Genomic DNA, 14,808 nt, shown 5'->3' with positions numbered 1-14,808 from the left:
TACATTTGTAGGAATAAGACAAATACAAATTTTTGAACATGCATCCAAAAAATGAAACACCAGCTTTCCAAGTAAATACTTATGTTATTAACAGCAGTAAAATAAATAAATAAATAAATAAAGTTTGAAAGCTGCATTGACATAGCTCAGGACTAATAAAGTGTGTAATGCAAATGACTGTAGCAGTTCATCTGCTGCTGTGACCTCTCTGTCACTCCACAGTGGCATTTTCATCAAGCCAGAGTTTCATCAAGTCTGAGATGAGACTGCAGCAGGTCCACCAGGTCAGCTTTTCTTTGTAGTGGAGCACGACTGCTTGAACAATTTCTTTTTTGTCTCCGGTTCTACCTCCTTGCAAGTAAAATGGTCGCGATTCAATATCGACCTCGGTTGATGCCGTGGATGACATGAATGGATTACAAAAGCTACATGACACGCAGTGGTTCTCTGTGTTTCTGACTACCTTGCAGTCGCCTCACGGTCCTCACATAAGCTAACCTGAGTTTTGTTTTGCCAAATGAAAAGTGCAGTAATCCACACTGCTTTTGTGCACTGTTAAAGCACAACATAAACAAGAAAATGCAATGAAGACTTAAAGTCCAATGAAATACAAAGCCTTGGCAGCAACAAGAGATTTTTTTTCTTTTATTTCAGTCTAGACAGCAATAATAAGTTAATAGGCATTATAATAACAGCAACGGAGCAATAAAATATTTATTTACTTTGCTGAAAAGGATAAAGAGAAGAGATGTTTTATGCAGGCTATACATGGTTTGCTATGGTATGTTATTTTCAAAATTAAAGTCAGGCGCCGCAGCTCAGGAGGTAGAACAGTCGTCTGGTAATCAGAGGGTCCTTGGTCCAATCAGTGTCGAAGTGTCCTTGAGCAAGACACTGAACCCCCTAACTGCTGCTGATGGGCAGCTTGGCACCTTGCATATCAGCTTTTTCCATCAGTGTGTGAACGTGGTGAATGTGAGGCAGAAACTGTGAAGTGCTCTGAGTGTGAAGCGCTATAGAAAATGCCGTCCATTTACCATCAAATATAATAAAAAGAGGTGGACCTACTCCGCTGTGGTTGGCCCAGAATCAACCTGTGGCCCAGACATGCATTTTTTACATGAAGAGATGAGATATTCTGACTGGCCAATAGCATTCAAACAAGATGCACTATTTATTAAACCCTACAGTCACACCAAGCTTTTAGCAAATAGCAAATAGCATTGAAATTATATGTTAAACCTGGTTCTGTAACCATCAGAATGTCTGCATTTATATAAAATAACAATAGTAGTAGTAGTAGTAGTGGTCGTGATAATTATTTTTATTGTGATTATTATTATGCTAATAATAATAAACCTGGTTAAAATTCATGTTGATTTCCACACAGTAATAATGTTTAATATTTATATAATTCTCCGTTAAATCTATTTCACTTTGACTAATAGCTTGGAGGAATCTATTTAAATAACTTAAACAAGTGTATGGTTTTTGACATTGTATAAAAAGAATTTGCGTAAAAATGACCAGTTCGAGCACAAAAAAAAAAAAAAAAAAAAAAAAAAATCATATCTTTTCAGTTCTGTTGGGATGGCCAAGCTATACTTTTAAAAATGCAATCAGCTGCTCATAGCCACTGTGGCCTACAGGCTGAGGCCCAGAGGGTGTGTTAATGTCACCTGAAACCCTCGTACTGAGTACTTCAACAGGCAAGGAGAGGAGAGTGAGAGATGGGGCAGTTGTGACAAAAGGTCCCTGAGCCAACCGTAAACTATAGGGTCAGGTGCACCTGAGCACGGGTCACGAAAGCTTATTTGAGAAGGAAAAATGGTTCAGGCTGCCCCTAGTTAGAGTGCACCCAAGATAGCTGTCTGTATCGCCTCTGCCTCTGACTGCCACTGCTGCAAGACGGCTGTGCTAAAATGCCACTGATCACAGTGACTGAGGGGAAAAAAAAATCCATATGTGGTGAGGATTACATTGCATTATGGTTCTTGAATATTTGAGTCCGATGACTGATTTCCGCAGAGAGGAAATCACTACCGTGTCAGTAAGTGCACTGCCACCAGCCAGGGATCTGTTTGTCTAGCTGTTGTGCAAAGAGAAACTCTGTGGCCCGCGATGTAGGTCAAACAGTCAGATTTTGCAAAGGTGTTGAAAATTATTCTTGCGGAAAACTAGTGTTTGCCTCTAGATTTCACAGCCTGATCTTTGTTACTTCCAGAAAAAAAAGCTCACATAATAGAGGATCTTTGAGTCATGCTTGAATAGAAATGGCTCTACAATGTTGAGGACTTATCAGTGCAGCATAATTGCACAGAGAGAATACATTATTTATGAGAGATTTAGCCTCATTAATCTGTGAAATGCTCTGAAAGTGTGATAATTTTATTTTTCTCGTGACTTACTGTTCTGCAGATCTCTGCGGAGACATGAATTCGCTCTTTGATGCTCAGTCAGTTTCCCTGACTCTCTTCATGAAGTACTGTTCCTTGACAGCTCTCCTCTAGTGCTTTCATTGAATCATTATCTGTATCACTGCTTGGACTCAACCTGTCTTTTTTTTTCTTCCTCTTTTGTCTTGCAGCTGCACACTGACCTCGATAAGGGGGACAATGCGGTGAAGTACACTCTCTCTGGGGAAGGGGCCGGCTCCATTTTCACCATCGACCAAACGACGGGGGACATCCATGCCTTAAGGAGTCTTGACAGGGAGGAGAAGCCTTACTACACCCTCCGCGCCCAGGCTGTTGACATCGACACCAACAGGCCCCTAGAGCCCGAATCAGAATTTGTAATCAAGGTCCAAGACATCAACGACAATGAGCCCAAGTTCCTGGAGGGCCCTTATACAGCCAGCGTCCCAGAGATGTCACCAGTGGGTAAGTGACCGTCTTCGGTGACTTTTGTCCACCAACATGGATAAATCAATGCTCTCCCTAATGGATTTGAATTCCTTGCACCGAGTTTTTTATTGTCTACTCTTGCGCTGAGCTGAGACACACAAAGTTGCAGGAGATGAGGCGTCTCGGTAGCATCACAGGTACAACCAGAGGGGCAGAGCCGCTCCCCCTGACAGATTTTGACATTTCAGAGATCCAGTTATTCTTGGTGTGCCCTGAGTATGTTTCACGGGGTTGTCTTTATACATTCTCCCCCAGGGGGAACAGATCAAGGTAATTCACTGGGAGAATGGCTCACCTTGATCTGAATGGCAATGAAGCCCTGGTACAGAGAACTCCAGATCAGCGGTCTCCAGAGTACGGGTAGGAAGTAGGAACAAAACAGCCTGGCCTACGTGCACATTGCAAATCACAACCTGCTCTGTAACTGTTTACTGCAGAATCAGAGAGCCTTTCAAGTTGATATGAATTGATATGTTCACAGTGTTGCAGCCAAAAATACCAAACGCCGCTAGGCAGAAATGTAACTGATTCCTCCCAAGGAAGAGGTTATATCAGAGTGCATTTGTGATTATTGTTCTTTTCCCATTATTTGGCAGTGTGTTGCATAAATGGCGCTGCGGTACATCAATGGAGTGTATGTTTAAAAACTGGAAACTGTTAATTAATTAATGAGATGAAAGGAGCTGAGTGGCCTTCCTCCGAGAAATGAGAGTCTTCTGAAATCAGACCAGGACCCCCCCTCCCAAAAAAAACCCAGATTTTTTTTTTTTTTTTTTTTTTTTGTTCTTTAGCTCCCGTGGAGAGAGATCTCATGAAACAGCGTTAGAATTTTAAATGGTGCAAAACTCTCTTCAGGAGGAAACTCAAAGTGACTCCAATAAAGCAAGCTTCCTCATTCATTTCACACGTCAAAAGTGAAAAGCTGTTGGCTCTATTATCTCATGTGCACTGTACTCTCTAGTCTGCCGGTGCCGAGCACGATGCAGTCGTACTAAGCGGACATGTGTGGCTTTGTTAAGGAGGATTGAGACACTAATCTCTGTCACCTAATGTTTTTATGCCATTGTTACCATCTGCTCAGATTGCAAAGCCTTTTTAGTGTTAGCTCTTTATAGGTAAGTAGGAGCTTACCACAATGCTGCAGTAACCAACTAAAAGCCGGCCCTTTGTCAGTATCTGCATACCCCGTAGTTTAAAGCAGTCAAATGTTTTTAGGCGGCATTTTTTTTTTTTTAGCCACACAGGCATTTGATTGATAGAGCCGTGCATGAAGCTGTTTATGAAGTAGACAAGCAGTCTTTCAGGAGAGTGTCTGCCCATCTGCGACAGGGACGCCAGGCGTGTCTCTTGCTGTTGCACACTCATGAGATAGCATGGCTGGCAAGGCTAATGTTTATTAGTTACACTGCGAAAACCTGAAACTGCTGTCTGTTGAATATGAATGCATGGTAAATAAGGAGTGCATTAATGCCATGGCGTTTTCAATGCCAGCTAGTTAAAGGGGATGAGCCATACCTCCAACAAGTAATTACTTTGTCCCTGTTACTGCAGGAGTTTGGAGGACTGCCATCTTACCACTGCTCCTGCCATCGCCCTTTGTTTTCTTAATGATAACACAGCTTAATGAATGGCTGCGCAAAGGAGTCTTTTTTGTGCCCTTGATTTATTTCTAACAGCCTCTTACTAGTGCTAAGAATGTGCAAATCAAAAATTACAACAGAAAAATAAAAGCAAATTCCCTTCTTTACATTCCTCCTTGATGATCTCTATTAGAGGCCAGACCACATGAGGACTTTCAACTTTCAGCGTGAGCCTTACCCACTTTGATCCCGAGTGTCAAGTGAGATCAGTCAGCAAATTAACGGATTTCAAAGGGTGGGGATGTCACTCTGGCGGTGAAACAAGTTAAATAAAAAATGCATTTAACACGTCTTTATTCTCTTTTCCTGCAGGGACGTATGTGACGCAAGTGACAGCCACCGATGCGGATGACCCTACTTATGGAAACAGTGCAAGAGTGGTGTACAGCATCCTCCATGGGCAGCCATACTTCTCTGTCGATCCTAAAACAGGTAACCAAAGCACTGCAAAAATTCAAGGATTTAACCATATTTCCATGAAAATAAGTTTCCTCATTGCTTCTCTGTACTGACATAGGATGTAAGAAAGTAGTGATTCAGCCTATACATCGTTCTTAAGCATTTTGTTTTTACATTTGTTAAGTTTTTCTGTTTTGAATAGCCAGAGGCTGGTAGATCTTTCTCTGGAAAGGATGCATGTCACCTTTCTCGTTACAGTGGCTTGTTGAGAAGAAGGAACCTATAAATGAAGGGAAGGACATTATGTCACCTTACAGTGTGTGAAACCACATTGGTTGGCATGCTTAAAACAGTCATGAATGGGTTTGCCACCCCTTTGTCTATAAGCTAATTGAACACACATGTGCTCAAGCCAGGTTACGGAATTATTGGTGATTTATTATGCAAATTTATGTAAATTTATGCGAGGCTACATGCAGTCTGCTTTATGTATTGCATTTTTTCATAAAGTTGAATTTCAGTCCTATCAAAGTTGAAACAGCATTGGTATATAGTTGGATTTGCTTCTGCCTGTGCTACGATGTAAAGTCATTTCCTTCTTTTTACCCAATTTTCACTCAGGGAACAATAGAAAATTTTTCATTCTGTTTCTTATTCTGATTATACATTCCTTCGAAGCTAACATGAGCACTGATCGCCACCATGGCTGACCAAACAAGGAAAAGAGCGCCACCTATTAGTCAATCAGATGTTATCTAAGGACAGGACATTTAACTACCAGCCAAACTGTTGGACTGACAAGTGATTTCCATGTGCAGAAACACCACAGAAATCACTGCTTTGCACCAGAGATGTAAAATACAAAAAAAAAAAAGGAAAGAAACCAGAGGATCTTGCACATTACCACTTTAAATATGGTCGTTGACAGCTTGCCCGGTTGGATGTCATCACTTTCTGCAAAGCATCCAAATGTCAAGTGAAGTCATAAACTGGCAGCCTAAGCAGCAGAATGTGCCCAAGCAACAGACTGCTGTGTTACAGCCACTGGTGACTTGCTAAGTGTTTGCTGCAGTGATACTGACAGTCTCTGTACTGAGGCTGGTGCAAAGTCAGACAACAAACCACCACAGCAGCTGGCATGAGTTTAAATGACCAGAAAGACAAAGAAAGACATAAGATAATGACATTTTACACAGTGATATTGAAAATGTTAATTCAGTTATTTCCACCAGCACATTGCTGGACTGGGAGAAGAGTGTCAGAGGCAGAAAAGGCAAGAAATATGGTGGTGGAGTGTCAGCAGCGGAGTAGTGGGAGATGACTTCTGTAAATCTGATGAGCAACATACCTTTATATCGTCAGTATTTGCTGGTGGTGGGTCTGCTGCTGGCTTACTATCTGGTACAGTTCAAAGCATGTGAAAATAGGTTCATACATATCACACAGGGGGATACGGAGGAATCTATTGCTGATTATGCTGCTCATCCCAGAGCTTTACAGAGCACATACTGTGACTGTATTTCAAACCGATTCAGGAAAATCAAACTGTTAAAATAAATGTTTGCACTGCTGGGCTGTGTCTATCTCCAAACACACATCAACAAGGGGAACAAACATTGAGTGAAAAAGGTGGGGGCGAGGGGGTAAAAGGAAGGGGAACAACACACCTAAATAACCATGCATGTCACAGCATCGCCTCGACCAAACCCGAACACCCCCACCAACTCCTCCCGAAAAAAGATGAAAAGCCATCAAAAATCAGCGCGCTTTTCGACTTTTTTTTTTTTTACCCACGCATATTTGCAGTCTGTGGATCAAATGTGACATCCTCACCATTTTAAGTGGAATAAGATGAGAAAAAACATGCAGACCCACCTATACTCCCAGTTTCCTTTTAGCCTGACAACCTCCCACTGACCTAGCTATTAATCTGCAGTACAAACGCTCTCTGATCTCAGGGTCTCTGATCCTCAAGTGAATCATTATATGGCCTCACCAAAGTTCCCTATTGAATGTCAAGTGTCTCCGGTTTGTAAAATGACCTCTATTTCAGCCTTGGTCAGAGGCACATGTGCAGCCTCTTACTGTGGAGTCTTTCTAAGTGAGCTTCTTAGAGCGAAGTAAATTGTACATGTGGCATCGAACATATTTCAGTGGATTTTATGTTCACCTTTTATTTTTCCTTTTGTATTTTTATCGCTGTCGCTCTCTCCCTGTGTGTCTATCTCTCTCCTTGCTCTCTCTCACTCTGCCATCCTATTTCTTTTTCTCTCCCTCCTTTATGATCTGCTTTGCTCATCAATCTGGCCGTACACCAGGGGTTATAAAGACAGCCTTGCCCAATATGGACCGAGAGGTGAAGGAACAGTACCAGGTATTAATCCAGGCCAAGGACATGGGAGGCCAGCTGGGGGGGCTGGCTGGGACCACCACCGTCAACATCACCCTCAGCGACGTCAACGATAACCCGCCCAGGTTCTCCAAAAGTGAGTGTCTTCTCTGTTGTACTGGCTGTTCCTTACAACGCGGTGTTTCGTGTTTTACAATATAAATTATAATTAAGGTCTGCAGAAAATAGGCATTTCAATATCAAGGCAGGGAGCTCCATTTTCAAAATAATAATAAAGCTGATGACCTTATGCAGGTTCACGCAGCTTGCATTGAGAAAGAAAACACCATGCAATTACAACAGGGCAGAGGGTATTCATCATCACTATCCTTTGTAATTGGTTTTCATTATTTGTCATTATGCACTGTCATAAGCAGAGCCCTGTTTATTTAACGTGATTACATCTACAGTTACCTCTCCAAGTAAATAAACCCGGGTTGGTTTTATTTTGCTCATGGGCTGTCCTTCTATATTTAGAAATGGTTTGAGCGCTGCATCACAGACTGAGTCAGTGTGTTAAAAACTGCATCTTATCCAGGGTTCTATTTAAAATGCTAAGACCAGATTTCCTCTATTGTGCAGTTCACCAGGTCATGTAAAAACTCCCCCCAAAAATTCATTTATCTGGGAGAGCATTACATCTATTCAACATAAATATTAGATGCTATGCAAAATCATTTATATTCCAAAACAGTATGAGGTTTGACAGGAAGGCAAACATACTGTTTGGTATTGATGCAGTCCCTCTCTTAAGGTATTTTGATGCGCCACTGACTGGCCTGCTCTGAATGTAAATACAGGCAGTCAGGCGGTCATGCTCCTTTGGCTGTGGGGAAAAGATGATATTTCCATAATGCTGTCACAGCACAGAGGTTTGGACCAAGCATGGTGGCTCCTCTGCCCTGTCCCAGATCATCTTCGTCTTTTCCTTGCTCTCCATCAACAGAGGATTTACTGGTGGCAAAACATATGGTGGCCATATTGACAGTCCTCAGTGCTTGGGTAACATTGGCTGTGAACAGCCGATTGAATTTCTAAACATACAGCTTGGCCGTCTCAGCAAAATGGAATGGATATGGTGGCACTCTGTCGTATTTTCGACTGGGAACAGACTGATATCTGACAGATTTTATTTCTAGATAATGTCAGTTTGTCAGCCAGCCAACCTCTGAGCCAGTCAACTGTCACTAGCTATGTTTACATGAACACTAATATTCCACTAACAATGGGAATAATAGCTTGACGCACACACTGTCCTGAACGGCTCCGTTTCCAACCAATGACATCAATCATATCTGAAGATTTCCAGGAACCAAACCGATGTTTTTGCCAAAAAAAAAAACCCCTGTACTCTTTGTGCGACACTAACAGGATATTTGAATCAGTCTTGGCAGCCGATACACCGTTCCATCCATCAGTTTTGATAACTTTAATGGTTCGGTTTGTCTCATGTTCCCAAACCTTCACGGATGCTGCAATGTCACAGCGACCTTGTTGTATACTCAGCAACCTTGTTTCTGTGGTACACAAATCGACAAAATCCTCTCAGTGCACAAGTTGATATCCTCCAGGATGTTATGGAAGACTCACACACACAGGCCTTAACACAAAACTGAAAGAGGCCTTCTAACTGTCTTTATTATACACTATATGGACAAAAATATTGGACCACACTTCTAAATCATTGAATTCAGGTGTTTTCTTTTGTCCCATTGCCACAGGTGTATAAGATGTGCAGACTGTAAAGTTTGGTGGAGGAGGGATAACGCTATGGGCTTGTTTTTTCTTGTTGGTATCAGCCCCTTAGTTCCAGTGAAGGGAAATCTTAATGCTTCAGCTCACCAAGACATTTTGGACAATTCTCTGCTTCCAACTTGGGAACAGCTTGGGAAGGCCCTTTTCTGTCCCAGCATGACTGAGCCCCAGTGCACAAAGCAGCTCCATGAAGGCGTGGCTGGCTGAGTTTGGTGTGGAAGAACTGGAGTGGCCCGCACAGAGCCCTGACCTCAACCCCATCCAACACCTTTGGGATGAACTAGAACGGAGATTGTGAGCCGGGCCCTCTGGTCCAACATCAGTGTCTGACCTCACAAATGCTCTTCTGGATGAAGGGGCAACAATTCCCACAGACACACTCCAAAATCTGGTAGAAAGCCTTCCCAGAAGAGTGGAAGCTGTTCTAGCTGCAAAGAGGGACCAACTCCATATTAATGCCTATGGATTTAGAATGGGATGTCAGAAAAGCTCCTGTAGGTGTAATATGTAGGTGGCCCAATACTTTTATCCCTATAGTGTAAGTATGTTCAGTCATATAGAATTATTTTCTATATTATGAGTTACCAAACAGTTGAATATATGAATTATCATTACCAATAACTCATATAGTTGTCTAAATATACACAGATATAAATAGTGAGCAATATCTGGATTAATAAAAAGGATATATGAACATATGAAAATAAATATGGAGAACCAACCAAGTTTTCCGCCACGTAATCCGCCCCCTTTTGAGGCTTAACAAGCCTCAATCACCTGTCACCCTGTATGAATACATACCACTTACCCAGAGAACTCAAAACCTTTGCAGTTCCTTGGGAGAAATTCCAGTCCAGGTGATAAGCACCTGTGACCGTCTCGAAGTTTTGAAGTGGCGGCTGGCAACAAGGACAACATTTTTTACAGTCGTGGCTTATCCTATTATGTCCACGCCAAACAGACCGATGACTATTGCTGGAGAATAAAGGGCTCCAATGGCATACACTGTGTAACCTCGACACACAGTACTGATGGTATTAGCTAAATCCAAAAAGTCTGCAGTTGTACACCCCCAAAATGTTTTAGTTGCCCTAAAAGATGTAAGGACTGTGGAATGCCTCAGTGGTTGGGAGGCTTGAAACAAAGAGGTGTTCAAGCAAGTATTTGTAGAGATGAACAAGGCCAGAATGTACAAAACTATTGCCCAGATACAGGGGCATGAAGTTTATTATTCCTGATAGGCTGTAAAGCTCCACTTGCACTGGCCTTCCTCTATTCAGTGACTGCAGAAGTGGTATGTTCTGCTGAGACTGCCTCTGAATTATCAAGAATAACAGAAAAGTGAATATTGTTCTCAGCGCACAATGTGCGTCGAAGTCTGAAAAGTTTATTACATGTCAATGTCACTCTGTGCCTGTCAAAAAACTTCAGCTTAAATCCTCTGGATCATGAAAATGGATATCTGATTACTTGTTTTAGCATCCATGTAAACCTTCAATCCAAATGATTTCAATCGTGGGTTGAAGAAATATTCTGCACACTGTCTTGCTGTAAACATATCTCATTTGCATACTGGCAAACATATCTAATAGAGGTTTGCATGTTAATATGAACATTAGTTGCTTTGTTAAAGTTGACCTGTGCTGTCAGTGAATGATGCTGTGGAACAGCCCTGGAACAACCTGAATTTTCAATGACACCTTCTCTCCCGACAATAAATACTATCCTTAAAAATGTGAATAAAATCTATTGGGGTTATTGTGTTCACAAATTAAGAGTTTGGCCCGGAGATAGCACGAAAAGGAAAGGAAACAGGGTCACCAAAATCAAAGAGGTTCTTTCTCCAGTGTCATAAATTGGCGCAGCAAATTTGAAAAGATTCATATAAAAGGTATTCGAATTATTATGTTCACAGACAGGATCTGCAACAGCGGTCAGGGTGAATCCATAATTTCACCAACTTGTCATTTTGGGCATATAATTAGCTTGCTAACAAAGCCAAAAGCCAAGTTGTTTTTCTTTCATTTAAAGCTGCCATCACTGGCATCTGAAACTTTAGCAACATTTAGAGACCTTTAGTAGACTTTAGTGTTTGTGTTTCGCATCACTGTCATAAAGAAAAATTTGCCCACCTACTTTGCAAAATGAAAACATACGCAGCCTACTGTGAGACTGCAATAATACAAAATGAATGCTGGGACTGTAATCTGCTTCTTTAATTAAGCATGCAAGTTATTTCTCCCATGTCACACGACGAAAATCCAGGTCAGTCAGTTCGACCAGCCGCCTCAGATTGCATGACGCCTCCTCTCTCGGTGCTGCTGCCTCTCTGTGTGTTGGTGTGTGTTCGCACCTGCAGGAGCAAATTTATTCATGACAGAAAACGTTTTGTGCAACAGGAGTGAAATTTATGAAGTTTGCACAACATGAACAAACTATTTTGGCCAACAGGCAACTGAATACACATGATGTACCGGAGCAGAGCATATCTGTTCTTTAACTGGTGGAGTTATGATGATTATCCTAGGGCTGTAATAACAGTTACAGGAGGCATAGGGCCGGACATTGTCTCTCACTTGGCTGGGTATTTGTTTGCCTATGTAACCAGAGTAAAGCAGTTCTCGTCCTGTTTTTGGTTGAACCTGCACATTCAGGCTGTAAGTCCATCCTGCCCTTTTTGTACCCACCTCATAGAAAGTAATGCACCAGTTTTAACGAGGATTGTCTAATTTTTCTACAGCTATTCTACCGTGTTGTAAAGACTAATCTGAGAATGAAATGTTTAGGTAGATATTCTGCTTTAATTGATTCTTTTGCAGCCAAAACTGTTAATGCATCACAGTAGAGATAGGGCTAATGAAGTAAGACAGTTTCATGTTTCACAGCAAACTAAATTTTGAAACAGATGTATCTTATCAGATTTTTTTTTTTTTTTTTACTCATAACATTACTGGATCCCCACCCATGGCACCACAATCTCTATTTTTTTTTTTTTTTCTTATTGTTACATGGTTGCTAAGAGATTTGTTATGCAACCGCATCGTGTTTTTTCTCGTTTTTTTCTCGTTCCTTTTTTCTGTCAGTGTCTCAGCGCTCGCCAGCATACGCACACTCACGTACGCACACACACACACACACACACACGCTCACACAATCTACACTCTGTCCATCTGTACAGTACAGACTTCTCAATGAACAGATGCCCTTGTTCTTGCAGCTTGCCATCCCAGAGGATGACAAGAAACAGAAACAGCAAAGAGAAAATTTCTGTCCAGTGTCAGGTGCCGGTGATAAATGAGGCCAATCTGTTGCTGTTGGTATGTTTGTTTGTTTGTAGATACCTTCCTGAATCCTCAGCAGCGGGTTCTGCTGTTGGGAGAATCAAAGCCCCCGGGCTCTCGTGTTCGGTGGTCTAACAGGTTGATCCAGCCAATTACAAAGAGCTGAACACCCTTGATGTCCAAACTTGTCAAAACCGAATAATGTCACGGGTATAGCTACAGGCCTGCCTTCAGACAGAGAGCGTATTATACATCAAGGTCCTTCAGCTTCTTGCCTGTGGGCGGATAAGATCCTCTGGCAGGCAGAGAGGCTGGGTTAAGGACACAGAAGGTGCGAGGTGGTTAGCAAGTATTTTCATCGATGTCAAGTGCTGATAATGGATGACTCTGATGCCAGCCCCGCTGTTTGTTTTTGGCAGGTTTCTTTCACCTAAGGGTACCCGAGTCCTCTACGGTGGGATCGGCTGTAGGGAGAATCAAAGCCCACGACCTGGACATCGGGAGGAACGCGGAAGTGGAGTACAACATCGTTCCGGGAGATGGAGGCGCCATGTTTGACATCACCACCAATGAACACAACCAAGAGGGGATCATAATCCTCAAAAGGGTACGCACATATCATCGTATGATCTCACAAACTAAGAAATATTGAACACCGTGTCACAATACATCAGCTGTTTCTCACATCAGTCACATCTAGAGGTTCCCCAATGAAACTCTTTGGGTCTTTGGTGTCCACCTCAACCGTCTTTTAGGTATTACTCATTCACTTTACCTGCTGATTTTAGGAATCAAGGTAATGACACTCCTGTCCAAGATATAGGCTGCACTGGCCCTGATGAAGTGGCACCGACTGCCACCCTTGGCCATTACCATGAATGGTCAATGGTGATCCTTCAGTTCCTGTTTGTTTGCTACTTTGTCCATTACACTGTGTTACAAATCAAAATTTCAGGGTAAAACCCCCCCATCATGTCAAAAGTGCTCGGCAAAAACTTTCAAGCTGCTCGAAAATGCGAAAATGAGCACCATTTAGAAAGAACTGACAAAATTGTGGAGTAAGCAACCAGATTATATGAAACTCCAGCTGACTAAAACAACCACAGTAACTTAACCATTAAATTACATGCAAATTCCAGGAACAAGTCGGTTGAGTCTACACAGTATTCATGTAAATTGTCCCATTGCAGTTTTGACTATTACGGCTTGAAAGCGATACGGAAGTTTAATAAAACATTTGCATATGTTCTGGAGCTCAATATAAATCTATATTCTGACACTGAGAATATCAAGGACTCTGAAGAACACGCTTCTTCTAGTTTTCACCTCCTCGCTCATGTGTGCTGCATTCACAAAATGACTCTCAAAAATATAACCTCCAGCTAAAATATGAATAAGTCATGAACACGTATCACGTAAGGAAGTGGTGGCCTAAGAATATAGACTTATACTGAGCTCTAGAACTTATACAGGTAAATTTCTATGTTGCTTTAATCAATTCTTAGACCTGTTACTCAAATCCCGGTTCCTGTTAGTGAATGTGTGTGTGTGGCAACCTGGAGCTGGCTCATGCTTGTGTGACTTTGGCGTCACGAAGAGGTGAAATGGCTGGGACAAATCCCCGTCAAGGATAAGACATCGCGGCTGGCGAGGAGGCGCACTGACACATAAACAAGTGTGGCTGATTATTGTAATTCAGATGTCGAGGCGGGGGCTGCAGTTTGCAGTGTTTGAAGAGGGAGTTTGAAAGTGATATAGTCCCTCTGTTATTCAAACAGCGGCTGTACCTGTGAAAGATTCGTCCCCACAATTTGCTCCCAATTTGCAACTATTTACACTACTTGTAAACACTGACTTAACACTTCTTTGCCCTTATTATCAGTGCTTACCAATTCCCAGTTCTGCTCTTCCACTTGCAAAAACACATTTAGCTCAATATGCGTCTGGAAGTCGTGTATCCATGACCGTAGGAAAAAAAAAAGTTTGCCAATAACAAAATATTTAGTAGAAAAAGAAAGAAAGATGCATTCACAATGGATTAATGTTCACTTTGATGGGAACTTCAGTAACCTCTCAGTTTGTTTTTAGTTTGTTTCGCTTGACACGTTAAAAGTTGCTGAGTATAAGATGCCGAGTCTGAGATTAATCCAGTCTGGCAGTTCTTTTCTCAACTGACAGTTTTATTTATCTAGTTTGCAAAACCAGAAAAAAAAAGTTACAAAATGCAAGTAAATAGCTGTGTTTTTGAAACTCTGGTGTTAGGATTATTAAAATCCCTGTGTGTAACCTTAAGTGGAGGGCAAATTGTCAAAAATGTCAGGAAATGCATTCTGAATTAAAAAAAAAAAGAAGAAGAAGCAAACACTCTTCTCATTCAGTTTTTACTGTAAAATATTCATATACAGCATTTTGTGAGATTTGACCTCACTCTTACTGAA

The 14,808-nt window shown here is 41.7% G+C and overlaps 1 protein-coding gene across 3 annotated transcripts in view; it reads left to right on the top strand.

Annotated features, from left to right (window-relative positions):
• LOC115378755 (cadherin-12-like) overlaps positions 1-14,808 on the top strand; it is an 84,740-nt gene that overhangs the window by 29,109 nt on the left and 40,823 nt on the right. For 2 of the 3 annotated variants that reach the window (XM_030079233.1, XM_030079234.1), the window contains exons 2-5: positions 2,588-2,882; positions 4,859-4,978; positions 7,264-7,431; positions 12,790-12,977. In XM_030079233.1, the coding sequence (XP_029935093.1) occupies positions 2,588-2,882; positions 4,859-4,978; positions 7,264-7,431; positions 12,790-12,977 (771 nt within the window). The remainder of the gene's footprint in view (positions 1-2,587; positions 2,883-4,858; positions 4,979-7,263; positions 7,432-12,789; positions 12,978-14,808) is intronic. The other variant, XM_030079235.1, reaches the window with a different exon arrangement.

The sequence above is a fragment of the Myripristis murdjan genome, chromosome 20 (assembly GCF_902150065.1).
Source record: "Myripristis murdjan chromosome 20, fMyrMur1.1, whole genome shotgun sequence".
Lineage (NCBI taxonomy): Eukaryota > Metazoa > Chordata > Actinopteri > Holocentriformes > Holocentridae > Myripristis > Myripristis murdjan.
This window is presented reverse-complemented; position numbering and strand designations above follow the sequence as displayed.